Raw genomic sequence first — 15,184 nt, forward strand, 5'->3', positions numbered from 1 at the left:
GTTTGGTGTTGAGCTCAATGATTGGTTCACAGGCTGTCCATAAATATTTAAATACTATTGATGGTATAGAGTGAACCCCATAATTAGCTGGTGGTAGCAAACATGGTCTCACTACCTTACATGCTCTGAGGAACATGATTCCATTCCTGTGTTGCACAATACAGATTCAAATAATGTTGTAATAGCTTTATCAATTTGCGTTTTTCTCTTATCATCTTGTGCTGCTCCACACATAATTCCATAATTTTTGTCTGTCGTGCACAGGCGCGTCCTGGAGGCGGCAAAGAGGGCCAACCTAACAGGACAGTTCTTGTTTGTGGGCTCTGACAGCTGGGGAGCCAAGATCACACCTATCCTAGACCAAGAAGACATGGCAGAGGGGGCTGTCACCATCCTCCCGAAGAGAGCCTCCATTGAAGGTGCCAAACGGTTCAGATTCTCTCAGCCATTGAGGGAAATGTATTCATGGAATAGGGATTAATGCCCTCTAAATAATTTGAAATCACAAGTATTTGTGAATCGGCTGGCTTTGTGAAACCGTGGCCCTGTTAGCATAGGCCAAAGGGTCAGTGAACCATACCTAGTTGATGTAAGCCACAATTACGGTGAAAATAGTTCACTGGGCTGTCTGCTAGCCTTTAAAAATCCAGGATAGCAATTTGGGGTAAAAAGATAATCCCCATTGTAATTAAATTTTTTTTCATTCATACAATCCACTGATCCATTGACTTATGTAAAAAAAAAAAAACTAATGTTGTCAATTTGCCGTCCCCAATTGTGAGCACAGAGCAATGCCGCATCCTGACGTCCAGATAAAGGTTACCCTGGGAGTAATGAAGTACTGGCGCAAATTTCAACAATGTACACAGTACGAATGTAAATTATGCCAATTTGTCTTTAGTCCAACGTAATTTCCACTTTATTGCTGCTCTGCTTGAGGTGAGAGGTTTCTGAACAGATTTTAGATGGTGGCCACGAAACGGTATGCAGATTGATTAGACCACATGGAAAAAAGAAAGAAGGTCATTGCACTGCTGTCTGCTTGAAGTGTACTAGGGAGGTGCACACCCACAACATTCGCAACAATGAACAACCACTCTCCCACATCCTGCTTCTGCCATTGTGTTTCTGAACTGCACACTCGGCTGACTATCGCTCCTGGGAACAGAATCTGTAATTAGTGGATGGGAGTGCTGAAAAATTTAATGAACGTAAAAGTAAATGTAAATGTTCTGTAAATGGGGGGAAGGTGTGGGGTGGGGAACGTTCCATCCTCCATGCCCATCTCAGTACATAAGTAGCTTTGGGAAAGACATGCATTAATGTCATTTGATTGTATGGGATTCCAGTATGTGAACTCGGTTGACCTGGATATATCAATTCTATTTGTTTTATTATTGTTAAATGTGTCACGAAAGTAATACTTTGTTCCTGTGGTCCAGGGTTTGACCAGTACTTCACCTCTAGATCTCTAGAGAACAACCGCAGGAACATATGGTTTGCAGAATTCTGGGAGGATGATTTCCGGTGCAAATTGACCCGTCCGGGTATCAAAATTGACAGCGAGAAGAAAAAGTGCACAGGTGAGGAACTTGGTATGAAGTGGTATTTTGTGTTTTTTTATAAATTTTTCCAGTGGTTATTTAGCCATTTTTTTCTTCATCTGTCGCAGGTAATGAGAGGGTAAGCCGGGACTCCACCTATGAGCAAGAGGGGAAGGTGCAGTTTGTGATCGACGCTGTCTACGCCATGGCTCATGCGCTGCACAACATGCACCAGGACCTCTGCCCAGGGTCCACGGGCGTCTGTGACAAGATGGACCCCGTGGAAGGACGCTTGCTGCTGAGCTACATACGTTCTGTTAACTTCAATGGCAAGTTTTTTTTACTTCTTAGAAAGAATGTTCGGGAATAGCATTTAGCATTTTTGTGTGTTTTAATTAGCAGACCTGAGTGCTCTCTGTATGGAATCTGCATGTCCTGCTCTTCTTCACTGTTCTGGCTTCCATTGCAAAGACATGCAGATTAGGAGAATTGCAAATACTACATTGGCCCATATGTGTGTGGCCTGAAGACATGGATGCAATTACTTGCAATGGTAGAAAAAAGACTGTCTATTTGAGGCACATGCGGAAAAAGAGGCTGTCACAGGCCGCGAGTGCCAGCGCATAAGGGCGTGGCCAGGCACCGCATCCACCTGACTGCTACACCCACCTGGCTCAGGCATGACAGGATGTCTTTTCTTAAAAGTATCTAGAGTAAACTAACTACAAAAGTTGCGCCTTTCAAATGGGTGCAAATGACACCATCATAAGTCATGGATGATGTGGAACTGCTGTGGTAATAAAAGCTGACGAGTCTGTAAATGATCGTGCGTAGCCACAGCCCCCCCCAGATGAGTTTTAGACGAATCTGAGTGATAAGATGAGCTCTTTCTTAGGGGGGCCATGCCCCGTTGTGAGTGCTGACGTTCGGGGTTGGAGTGTGAAAAAGCCCTCCGTTAATGTGCCGAGTCCTGGCACTCAGAAACGATCTCCGTAATCCATTCTAATTTCCAGAGAAGCTTTCCCTCCCCACTTCTTTATCACTCTCTCCGGCTCCATCCCATTTGCTGGGGATCTTACTGAGGTTTCTCATTTAAGAAATTACATTATGTATTCTTCCAAGATTCCTTAGTGGTTAAGAAGCTTTCTACGGACAGAATTCCCATTAAGGCTTCCCCTCTGTGCCAGCATGTCTGTCTGACAGAACATCAGTGTGATGGCAGCGCTTGAAGAGACCAGCTGAACAAGCAATGCACATTACAGCAGGGGCAAAAAAAGATTTACACAAATCTTTCGAAATCGAATGAAATATTCGTACTCTGCCAGTCATCGTCAAGTCCCAAGCGTCAGCTGAGCACCTGTAAATAAATAAGCTTTGGGTGTTAGGTTTCCTCTTGCTGGCATGCTTGGATAGATGCTAAAAATAGATGGCGGCGTATGTAATATTAACGTTTTTAAGGCACGCATGGCCGGTTCATTCATACGAAACAGCTGGTGGAATTGAAGAGTTAATGCACATAGACAACGAGCATGACGGAATAAAATGGGATAACTGTGTGTGGAGATGGGTCTCCAGGTCTCTAGGGCTCGGCAAGGCTCCATTGGTTGGAATTTTAATTATCCTTGAATGACATTGTTTAGTGAAGAGATGGGTGTAAAGACAATTGTATTGTGGCAAGGGCTCTCAAACTCAAATTAGCTGGGGGCCGCAGGAGACAGAGTATGGGTGAGGTCGGGCCGAATTCCACCAAAAAAATTATCCAAAAAATCTAAATCTAAACTTCTCAAATGTCATTACTAGTTTTTTAACTTGATATTTACAGTATGTCTTTTATTCACTTATGGTAGAAAGTACGGGTATTGCAACTGCAACAAAAGGCGTCTGCTAATGTACTGTTCGTTATCTGCTGGGACAGTGAGACACAATTATGTATAAATTATGGGTTACAGTTATGTAGCTGTTATTTAGCGGATTTTTTTTTTCAATTCAGTAGTATGTCCTAGCCAACACTGTTATTCTGTTGACTGTATAACCATGGTGGGTAGGCTTCAGGTTGGAGGAATAGCTAAGCGGCCCTATCAGAGGTCCACTCCTCTCTGTGACATTGTCAACAGAACATCGGTCTTGGTTATTAATCTGATTGTTAATTTGCAGATTCATCATGAAAACAAATCATCTGCATGGATAGTGCCGATCAACTTTCAAACAAATAAATCCATTCAACTGATGGAAACAGTATGATGCAGAATCCAATACTGGTTATTTCCAGGAAAATTTATGTTACAATCGGCAACTCAAAAGACATTCTTAGCATTCACTGAATAAAACATTTTTTTAAATCATATAAAAATCACAGGCCGCATTAACATTAAACTTTTATATCGTTCTGCGGGCCACGAAATATCATCCCATGGGCCGCGAGTTTGAGACTCCTGATTTAAGCCAAGTTGGTATATATTTCTGATATATTTCAACGAAATGTACATTTAACCATCACCCTTGGTGATCAGTGGGCAGCATTGGACTCACTGTATGCCAACGCAAGAGAGGCATACTGTTCATCACCCCTCCTTCCCCCTCCTTTCACCCCTCCTTCAGATCACAACCTGGTGCACCGTGTCCCTGTGTATTAGCCCTTAGTGCGCAGGGAGCCACCAGTCACCCGCAAAGTACAGAGATGGTCAGTTTTGAGCCTACTGTGTGGCAGCCTTGTCACTTGCACTACGGACTACATTAATTTCTGTGTGGATAAAACCGTACCCACCAGGACTACGCATTGCTTCTCCAACAACAAACCCTGGACTCCCCCAGAAATAAAAGCCGTCCTTTCACAAGCGCAGCATCCGCAAGGCCTGCAGCATTGTGCAGGACCCCTCACATGAACTTGTCTTCACACCAGAAGACAATACTGCAGCATCAGAGCCAGATCTGCCAGGTTCAGGAACAGCTTTTACCCACAGACTGTCCGGCTCCTCAAAATGTTGCCCCCAGGATTGTCCACATCATTTCAACCACATCTGAAGCATTAAACCGTCCCCCACAGGGAACGGCTCTGGAGCCGTTCCTCTTCACCATCTACACTGCAGACTTCACCTACAACTTCACCAACTGCTTCCTGCAGAAGTTCTCTGATGAGGCAATAGTTGGCCTCATCATAAATGGGGATGACAAGGAGTTGGAGTCAGGAGCTGGTTGCAGACTTCACAAACATCCTCCACTACAACAACTAAACATCCAGGGTATGGACACTGAGGCTGTGGAGAGTTACAGGTACCTTGGTGTTCACAACTCTGATGCCCTTTATAGGAAAGGGCAGAGCAGGCGGTTCCTGCTGTGGAGGCTCAGGTCTTTTGGGGTGAAGGGTCCACTCTTGAGCCGGAGGGCCAGCTCTGTTCTAGGATGCCCTCTGGACCCAGTGAAGGTGGTGAGTGACAGGAGAATGGTGGCTAAGCTATCATCCCTGCTGGACAACATCTCCCACCCCATGCAGGAGACCCTGACAGCACTGAGCATCTCTTTCAGTGGCAGGCTGCGTCACCCACGATGTGGGACGGAGAGATTGAGAAGGTCTTTCCTGCCAACCGCTGTCAGGCCCTACAACAAACACACTTCTTCTGCAATATGTCTATATCTACCCACTCTGTACACATCTGTACATTTTTACAACTCACTGTTTGATTTTTTTATAAAATTATCAATTATTTTTATAATTATTTTTATTTTTGTTCATTGAACTTTTATATTACACAGTTGTCATAGTGTCTTATCTTGTTTTAAAAATGAGATTTGTCTCTTGTTGGAACAGGCAGTGCCGGTACCGGAGTTCTGTTCAATGAGAACGGAGATGCCCCAGGGCGCTATGACATCTTCCAGTACCAGGTGACAAACATCACCAATCCAGGATACAAAGTCATTGGCCAGTGGACCAACAACCTGCGACTCAATGTAAATATGATTCTCATGATTATGAATGGCCAGTGTTGCCTGCTTGTCGCAGGTCTTTTTTCCATTTATGCACCGCAGTGTTTCGGCACCACACGTGAAGCTACTCTATAATAGAGTAGAGCTGCCTGACTAATGAAGGTGTAGAGTGGATGCTGTTTCATGCTTTATTGTCATATGCTGGACAAATTATTACTGAAGGGCCTTCAGTAGTGAAGGCACAATAAAATTTTATTTGGAGTGCACTGGAAAACATCCAGTGGGGTTCCAGATTGCAGTGCAATACATCAAGGATTCTTAATGATGACCATTCTATCACAAGTTAACAGTTCACCACTCACTTTGTTTGAACATCTTGATAAAAAACAGACAGTTTGAGAGTATTATAATGCGCCCCTGTTCACCAGCCCTGCATCCCCATTTAGAGAGTTCATCCACTAAAAACTACAATGCGTTTAGGAAAACATAGAATAAAATACCGTCCCAATAAATCACCTCACTCACTCTTACATGTGCACGGTTGCAAAATGCTGAGCAGTTTACAGTTGACAGCCTCCTAATTTGGATTCATTTCCAGCATGTCAAATGACCAAATGATATTGGATTTAGAACAGTCTGCTTTGATGGTGGCAGCTCCAAATATAGAAACGGTGCTTTGTGCCTGAAAAAAGGCTGTTGTTTACCACCGACAGCAAAAGAACCTTTAATGGACGTTCTCTCCTTATTCATTATAAATATTTATGTATGTGTGTGTATGTGTTTCTGTGTGTAATAAATATAGAAAATGTACTGAAAGCTTAGACTTCTAGTTACCTGTGGTTAATCAAATGCAGTAGACATATTTTCACTGCTTCAGTCCATGTACTGTCTAGATTAAATGCTTTTTAAATTTACTACTCAAGTTTACCAAAGTTTTGAGAATCTGAAAGACCCAGTAAATTTTGTGAGTGCAATTACAGGTCAAGATGAATATTTCACAGCCGACGGAGTAGAATATACTCAGAGGGGTCTCCCGGGTTTCCCATGTTTGTGCTTCTGTGTTCATAACTTCATCTTGCCCCCATTCTCCGTGTGTATGTGTGTGTCAGCTGGAGGAAATGCAGTGGTCCGGCGGGAATAAGCAGGTCCCGGACTCCGTCTGCAGTTTCCCCTGCAACCCGGGCGAGAGGAAGAAGATGGTGAAGGGCGTGCCGTGCTGCTGGCACTGTGAACTCTGCGACGGCTACCACTACCAGCTGGACGAGTTCAACTGCGAGCTCTGCCCCTTCAACATGCGGCCCACACCCAACCGCACCGGCTGCCGGCCCACGCCCATCATCAAGCTGGAGTGGCACTCACCGTGGGCCATCATCCCTGTCTTTCTGGCCATCCTGGGCATCTTGGCAACCTCCTCGGTGGTCCTCACCTTTGTCCGCTTCAACGACACGCCCATCGTTCGCGCTTCTGGCAGAGAGCTCAGCTACGTGCTTCTGACCGGCATCTTCCTCATCTACCTCATCACCTTCCTGATGATTGCGGAGCCTGGCGCGGTGGTGTGCGCCTTCCGCCGGCTGCTGCTGGGCCTGGGCATGTCCATCACCTACTCCGCAATGCTCACCAAGACCAACCGCATCTACCGCATCTTCGAACAGGGCAAGAAATCCGTCACGCCGCCCCGGTTCATCAGCCCCACCTCGCAGCTGGCCATCACCTTCACACTCATCTCCGTACAGGTATGGGGATGTTCACCTTCCAAAGACAGATGAATTACAGAACATAAAGTGCCTCTCATTTTGCCTTTCAGGTACCATGAACTTTATTTTGACAAATTTTTACAGACATACCCCCTCCTGTCCCCTTATAATTGTCGAATTAGCGTACATACTGAAACAGCACAAATATACATACGTACATATACATGTAAAGGGGCATCTGCTTTAGAAATGAGCCTATTGCCCAACAGTCAATAATGTTAACTCAATAGTTATCACTAATCAGTTTAAATTAAGCTAGTTTTACCATTAGAGGTATCATAAGCTATTTAGAAACCTGCAAAGTCACAGATTCAATCTCAAAGCTTGGTACTTTTTTATTCCTGAGTTTGATTAGGGAGTCCCGAACCATTGCACCTGGCAGCAATTGGGCTTAATGGATTGGGACTCCCATAAAATTCGGCCGGAATGCAGCCGGCAGTCCATGGCTACGACATTGAAGTGGAGCCTGAAACTTACTTTATGTCTGTTTTCAGCTCCTGGCAATTGCCACACGCCTGTTTGATCCATGGTTGTTTCCCCAGTTTTGGCCCTCGTGCCGTTTTTCCTTTTTTGTATGTGATAAATCCCATTTGCCCAGACGTCCCGTTTCTGCGCCGTGTCACTGAGCAAGATCCGTACCCCTGAGTAGCTCTAATGACCACTGTAATTAGTCAATGTAAGAGCAGCTACGTAATATATACTAGACTGTAAAATAAGCAAAGGAAGAAATAAATACTTTTCTCAATGGGTCACTCTTAAGATAAATAATGTATTGACACTGGTAGACTGTCCAAATGGTCAGAACATGCTTATATTTTTACAGTGTGAAATATGTTCCTGTGTTAAGAATATTACACCATATTACAGTTAACGTACACATGGCCACTGGCTGCAATATAAAAACGGATTAATGAACATAATAAACTGAAGGATTTATGGAAATATCACATCCTCTGCAAACTTTCCTACATATCTGCTCATTGTGGACCTGTTCAAAGGCAATAATTTCATTTTTTTTTCGTTTTTTTTCACAAATAAATCTGAGATACCTCAAACAGCATACATACAGCTCCACCATCTGGGTTATGAATGTATAACATATGCCAACGATCGGCATTGACCTCATCAAGGTGAGTGCTGGTCACGTCCAGCTGCCCCAGTTCCCAGAACCCTCTTCTTTTGTGCAGCCGCAGGTGTAGAACTTTTGGTTTTGAATGAGAAATCTGTCAGTTCGGCGTTCGGGGGACTATTTCCTGCATTAGATGTGTTACAGGTCGGCGGTTTGTTCCGTTTCCCGCGAGAAGACAATGTTATTAAAGCGTTCCCAGTTTCAGCTTAGCTGCAGCATAATGTAGATGAGTCACTGAAAATAGAGAGCCGAGTGGGAGGGGAGATTAGCAGGCGCGGGGATTGACGTTTTTTTTTTTTCCTCCAGCCCGCGATCACAGATGTGTCAAAGAGCCTCGGCGAGCAGCTAGAGACGCCCGCCGAGCGGCCTGACAGCAACATCTGTCTGCTCCTTGGCACACCTCTTTTCTCCTCCCGTCTACACCCTGAAGCCCCTGCAACTTGCCGCAAACTTTTGACATTAACTAACGAGCACCGCTGAGCCGTTAGGCGATACGTTAATTGCAACTGTCTTGTCTTTCGGCAAGATAAAGTGAGGTATTGTGTATCCGTTCGCACGCTTTGCCTCGGCATTTGATGGCTTTATCCGGACGAAAGCGATCACTGCGACAGATTCCGGCTGCGAAGTCTGCCGCACCAGACGCGCCTTTGTCTGCATTTCTCTCTGTCTTCTCTCGCAGGTGGTGGGCGTTTTTGTCTGGTTCGGCGTGGTGCCGCCGCACACCATCATCGACTACGAGGAGCTGCGGCCGCCCAACCCCGAGCTGGCGCGAGGCATCCTGAAGTGCGACATGTCCGACCTGTCCCTCATCTGCTGCCTGAGCTACAGCATCGTGCTAATGGTCACCTGCACGGTGTACGCCGTCAAGAGCCGCGGCGTCCCCGAGACCTTCAACGAGGCCAAGCCTATTGGCTTCACCATGTACACCACGTGCATCATCTGGCTGGCGTTTGTGCCAATCTTCTTTGGCACGGCGCAGTCTACAGAGAAGGTACAAATATATTCACTGTGAAATTTTCTCAGAAGGTGGATTTAGGGGCAGCAGTGGCCATAGTGGAAGGTTGCCAGTGGTCGCCAAGGTGCCACTGAGGTGACAGCACAGCATCGCTGTGTGGGGACACGTCCAGTGAGTGGTGTTAAATTCAGACGACACATTTCATTGTGTCACCACGTGCTGTGCTTGCAGTGTATCAAAATGACAATCACTTCACGTTCATTTGCACAGATAGATGATGAGATCTGTGTATACTTTTATTATCCATAGCAATGGCCAGCATGTAAATTAAAATGTTCTTTGATGGTAATTAATACAGCATATGAATATAATGGGTAATATTAGTCATTTAGGGATGCGTCACATTTTTAACCATTGATTTTAACCAGTTCAGCTGTTACTGTATAATAAAATAGTATGTTATGAAAACAGCACTTGCTATTCAAATTGTTTCATATGATGTATGTAATATCGAGAAATCCAGTAATCCATCATTAATATGTGTTTGTGTGTGTGTGTGTGTGTGTGTAATATGCTAATCTCATGGGCCAGAAGTCTTGGCCCAACCTAGAACTCGGCCATTGTCCTGTGATGAGCTCCGGCAGCCGCAGTCGAGTGGAAGATTTACTTTCAGGCATTTTTATTACACTGGCTGCTTGTGGTCAGGTGATGAAAAAAGGCATAATGTAAATGTAAATGTACTCACACTGGCAAAGGCAAGGAGACTGGAGCAAATGATATTATTCAACTTCAGACCATTACTAGTGTTTCCAAAATTGCATATTGCACATACACACACTGCCATAAGTGCCATCATCTAAAAATGCAGAAAATGACAATTGCAGCTTTCAAAAACATTTTTCCAAAGGATTAAATTCCTTTTATAGGTGAAGCAAAATGCCGTAGTTTCATAAATAGCTGTGCACTTAAGTAGAAATTAATGTAAAATGAACGTTGTTAATCCAAGCGCTGAGGTAAGAAACAACCTGCCAAGCTGCTGATAACAAGCTGAAGTTTCATGACAAACAGTTTTTTCTCCCCTTCTTTTGAGGCCGCCTTTGATATGGCAATGAGAGGGACATAGACGGGGATGAGACACAATAACTGCTTCATTCTCCCCTTTATCGGCCGAAGACACACCGTGACACAGAGACAAAACTGTGTGGTCTCGGGGTTTTAATTGTAGGAGCGGGCCGTCACCATGTTAATAAAGCTGAGTGCTGCCGCGGTGGGAGATGGGAATTAGGGCATTAGTGGCTGTCACCCAGGTGGCCTCACCGAGCGCCAGCACTCATTAACCACCCCGATCTACCTGCTCCTGGGAATCAGGGGAACGTCTATTAAAACTCACATTTAGGGGACAGAGACGGTTCTTCGGTGCTCCGGTGGCAAGAGTTTCTCAACAGTCATGGAGCAGAGGATCAAAGATGACTGGACAGCAGAGTTTTCCAGAATATTGATTTTAGTTGTGCAGAGGGACTAAGTCTTTAATCCCAGGCAGAGACCAAGAAGAACAGAGAAAGTCTGAGGCAGTGTGTATAGCTGGGGGCCCAGTGATAATTAATACAGCGGGTAAGGAAGCGTATCCGTAATCGGAAGGTTGCAGGTTCAAATCCCGAGGTCCCCTTGAGCAATGTGTCCTAAAAGCTGAGGACACATTTCGATGTATGCACCACAGTGTACTCTTCAAATCTGTCCCCCTCTGCTCCTCAGATGTACATCCAGACGACCACCCTGACTGTGTCCATGAGCCTGAGTGCCTATGTGTCGCTGGGGATGCTCTACATTCCCAAAGTGTACGTCATCATCTTCCACCCGGAGCAGAATGTGCAGAAGCGCAAGCGCAGCTTCAAAGCCGTGGCGCAGGCTGCCACCATGTCTACAAGGCTTTCCCAGAAATCCAACGACAAGCAGAACGGAGAGACCAAAATCGAGCCGGAGAGACCACAGTGCGTACTTTTGAGGCTTCTAGTAGACAGAAATGTTGAATTTATATGTATGTAATGTATCTACCAATATATGAGCTGAAATTCTGCCCCCTACTGGATAGAGCTTGAATTGTCTTTGCTGCAAAGATCATTGCACCTTTAAGGTGCAAACTATAGTCACATTAAATAAAAATTAAAAATTTAAAAATATTGTTTACTTAAGACATGACTGCAGAGAGTATATGCCTATTGCTCTCAATCTATAAAGCCCTGTTTTCTTCCCTCCGCATCTCATTAACATGCCATTATTGAGCCTTTGCGGCAAAATATTGCTAGGCTTGTGAGAAATGTTTCGGTGTGTACACTAGTTCAATAAAAAAATGAATGAGCAATAAAACGCAATGGAATTTACCTGGAGGTGAAGCTGGAAAACAGTGATTCAGCAGCAAAATGATGCCAAACTTCAAAAAAATGTTATATGAAACCTTCAGATTGATAACTGTTTAAAAATTAACATTGTTCCCCCTACTGTGGGCACTTTTTTGGTTTCAATATGAGAAAATGTATCATTTTTCTTTTTTTTAACCATTCATTTTTGAACGGGTCCGTTGCACCCCTCAGGCAATGTAATCAAGGCCCATTCTGGCTCCCGTGTAATTTGTGGTCCACTATTTGCACACATACTAATAATAAAGACTTCGTTTATTATACATTTTAGGTTCGTGGCCATTCATCACATGATTTGACAATTATGCCTAAATGATCTTGCACTTCTCACTTTCCATCTGCTTCTCTGAAGAAAGCAGTAATTTAGTGCCTCCATCATGATATGAGTCATGAATGGCTCTGTTTATTGCGAGGAAATTAAAATACTTGCCATTGTCTTTGGCTAAGAATGTCGCAGTTTCTTCAGAACTCAGTAATAACTGACTATAAATGTCCTGTTGAGATTATGGATCTAATCCACGATTCGACCGGATATTGAAAACTGGCTATTACGTGCAGCCAACTTCAAATTTGCCTTTTTTATATTTCAGCCAGTGGCCATGTGTACATTAACTGTACTGCAATGTGATGCTTAATCCACTTGAGCTCTTATAAAGGCAATGTCGCCCACCCAATGTCATCTTTTACTAATCACACAGTTTCCTGTTGGATGGAAATCACACAAAAACTGCCACAAAGCCAGAAATGTGGGGGTTAAGCTCACTTTTCAGAAATGGGTGTAGATTCTGCTGCACATTGTTTCTGAAAGACTTTTTTTCAACCATATGGCCACCCTGTTATCAGAAGGTTACAACTTCGCCAAGGTGCTCACCAAGGGTGCCCAATGCTCACCAAGGGTGATGGGTTAAATACAGAGGACACATTTCATTGTGTAACATTACATTTACATTTACAGCATTTACCAGACCCCCTTATCCAGAGCGACTTACAATCAGTAGTTACAGGGACAGTCTCCCTGGAGACACTCAGGGTTAAGTGTCTTGCTCAGGGACACAATGGTAGTAAGTGGGATTTAATCCTGGGTATTCTGGTTCTAGGGCGAGTGTGTTACCCACTAGGCTACTACCGCCCTATCAACGTGTGCTGTGCTGCAGCGTTTCACAATGACAATCACTTCACTTTCACTTCGCTTCATATATATTGCTGTTCAGTATTTGAATCATGGCGGATGTGGCTTATGATTTTTTTTGTATGAGCTCAAAAAGTGCTCTTTGAACAAGAAAATGATTTATTATAAGACGGTTATGGTTAAAAAGTGCTATGTGTGGCACAAACTCTGGCGATGGCTCAAGAGGCAGCATCCCTCCAGTGAAGTGTGTGGCATAAATATGATGTTGAGAAGCGTTTCTTCAGCAGAAACTGGGAACCTTGTTCAAAAATAAAATTCTGCAGTACTACCTATTCTGCAGAGTCGTAGTCCCATTATGCTTTTAAAGAAATGTTAGCTGTCTTAGAACAATATTATTTCAAAAGTAATAACTATATGTATCGATTTTAGGGCTGTCAAAAATGTTAAATATTTTTAAATATTTAATGCTTTTTTACGCCATTAACACAGCTATGTTACTTAATGCTTATGCATCAACGTTGGAGGGTGGGCATATCTCCCATGCACAAAGCACACAAGTGGCAACCAGTCCTTGTTTTCTTGCTCGTGTTCAGGAAAATTGCATAAATGTATTTTGTTGGATGGAGCTTGTTTAATGCTTGTTAATTGAAGCAACGCAACAAGCAACTCAAAGCAGCAAACCCACAATTCTGTTTGGTGGCACAAAGTGAATGGAAAGTACTGCCATGGCCTGAACCTCTTTAATTTTAAATACAGCAAGTCTCTAAAAAAAAAAACTAATCACAGTTAATTTTCTGCAAAAATTATTTCAGCATTTTAATCGATTGCCAGCCCTAATAATTTCCATTAACCACATCTAAAACATGAGATGTTGAGACTTTTTACCACAGTAATCTGGACTCTTTTACATTGTTGGTTTATGATTGAGTGTGCATATGACGTTTTGATGATGAGCTTTGTCTGCTTCATTGCAGAAAGGTCAGTCCTGAAGTCTGAGGACCATGAAGCCTCAACTGGATGAAATGCTACGATACCGAAACAGATTCAGCACAACAGCGTCTACCTGACTGAAACTTTTTAAAACTTCTCTAAAAGTTGATTGGATTATCACATGACACAATTATCTGTCTGGATTGAATGTCCCTTTATGTAGAGCATCATCTTGTATCTGAAGACTGAAAACTACTGTAATTTTGAAGACTGGATCAGAAGAAAATCCTTTATTTATTTGATTCATATGTGCAAGATACACTGAAGTCAGCATGTGCTGTTTTGTATGTCTTTTAACTGTCATGTAAGCCATTTGGTGGAATTTCTGAACCGGAACCACAGAGGAAATATTGATGCATGAATTCTGTTGGACATTAAGTTATTTGTGAAATATTGTTCTGCTGTTGTTGGAGTTTGCTTTCTATGGACATTTTTATAAAAGAATTTTATTACTATTTTCTAGGCCATGGTATGGCCATGGGCAGTTCACAGAAAAGTGTTATATTCAGTTATTTATGGATAGATGATAGTAAATGTAGGCAATATTGTGAGATTTATTGATGACCACCATGCAATAGCTTATTTTCAAAGTTTGCTTTTTGATGAAATTATCTGAAACTTCGGCACTTCTAAAGGAAGGGTTAACTGTGCATGTCCATATTATTGTCATGTCGGATAATATACATGGAAGAAAAATTTTGGTTCTCATACAACTGTAAATATTGATTATACCGTGTAAAGAATGAGACTGGGTTGGCTGAGTGTGTGTGTTTGTGTGTGTGTGTGTGTGTGTGTGTGTGTATGTGTGTGTGTGACCAAGACCCTGACCTCTACATGAGGAATAATGCATGAAGATTATTGCACTATATTATCATTTAAATTCTGGTGTAAATATTTTATAAGGCACATGTGTATCTCCATGGTTACCGTACCATGAAGTAAAGAACCTTACAGCATCACTGATCTGCTCAAAACAATGTTCTTGCACAACATCCTGAAATCTAAAAGTAAATGACCACGCACGGTCACATAAACCATTTCGGACAATTTCCAGAGAATCGTCCATAGGAAAGAATGCTGAGTGAACAGCAAAGTTTCTGCAGACAGTCCTCCCTTAATGGGCAAAACGTATTGACAGTGTTACTGCTGGTAAAATACTAGTTTATCAAGAAAATGACTGGGGGAAGAAAAGTTTTGCACAAGCAGTTTTTGCTGCCTAAAAATATTTCAGATACTATGTCCAGATAAAGCCAAACAATAGTATCCCATTTAGAAAATTAGGCTTTTATTTAGTAAAGTGAAGGTGAGCAAAAACTTGTCCTTTTCCTTGAATTATACACACAGCATA

The 15,184-nt window shown here is 43.1% G+C and overlaps 1 protein-coding gene across 1 annotated transcript in view; it reads left to right on the forward strand.

The window, feature by feature from the left end:
• Positions 1-15,010, forward strand: part of grm6a (glutamate receptor, metabotropic 6a) — a 29,580-nt gene extending 14,570 nt beyond the window's left edge. Inside the window, exons 5-12 of the mRNA XM_028993961.1 lie at positions 265-419; positions 1,443-1,583; positions 1,673-1,873; positions 5,350-5,489; positions 6,575-7,198; positions 9,028-9,339; positions 11,056-11,291; positions 13,821-15,010. Coding sequence (XP_028849794.1) covers positions 265-419; positions 1,443-1,583; positions 1,673-1,873; positions 5,350-5,489; positions 6,575-7,198; positions 9,028-9,339; positions 11,056-11,291; positions 13,821-13,842 — 1,831 coding nt within the window. The 3' untranslated portion in view covers positions 13,843-15,010. The remainder of the gene's footprint in view (positions 1-264; positions 420-1,442; positions 1,584-1,672; positions 1,874-5,349; positions 5,490-6,574; positions 7,199-9,027; positions 9,340-11,055; positions 11,292-13,820) is intronic.
• Positions 15,011-15,184: the final 174 nt, after the last annotated feature.

This window comes from Denticeps clupeoides, chromosome 10 (assembly GCF_900700375.1).
Source record: "Denticeps clupeoides chromosome 10, fDenClu1.1, whole genome shotgun sequence".
NCBI lineage: Eukaryota > Metazoa > Chordata > Actinopteri > Clupeiformes > Denticipitidae > Denticeps > Denticeps clupeoides.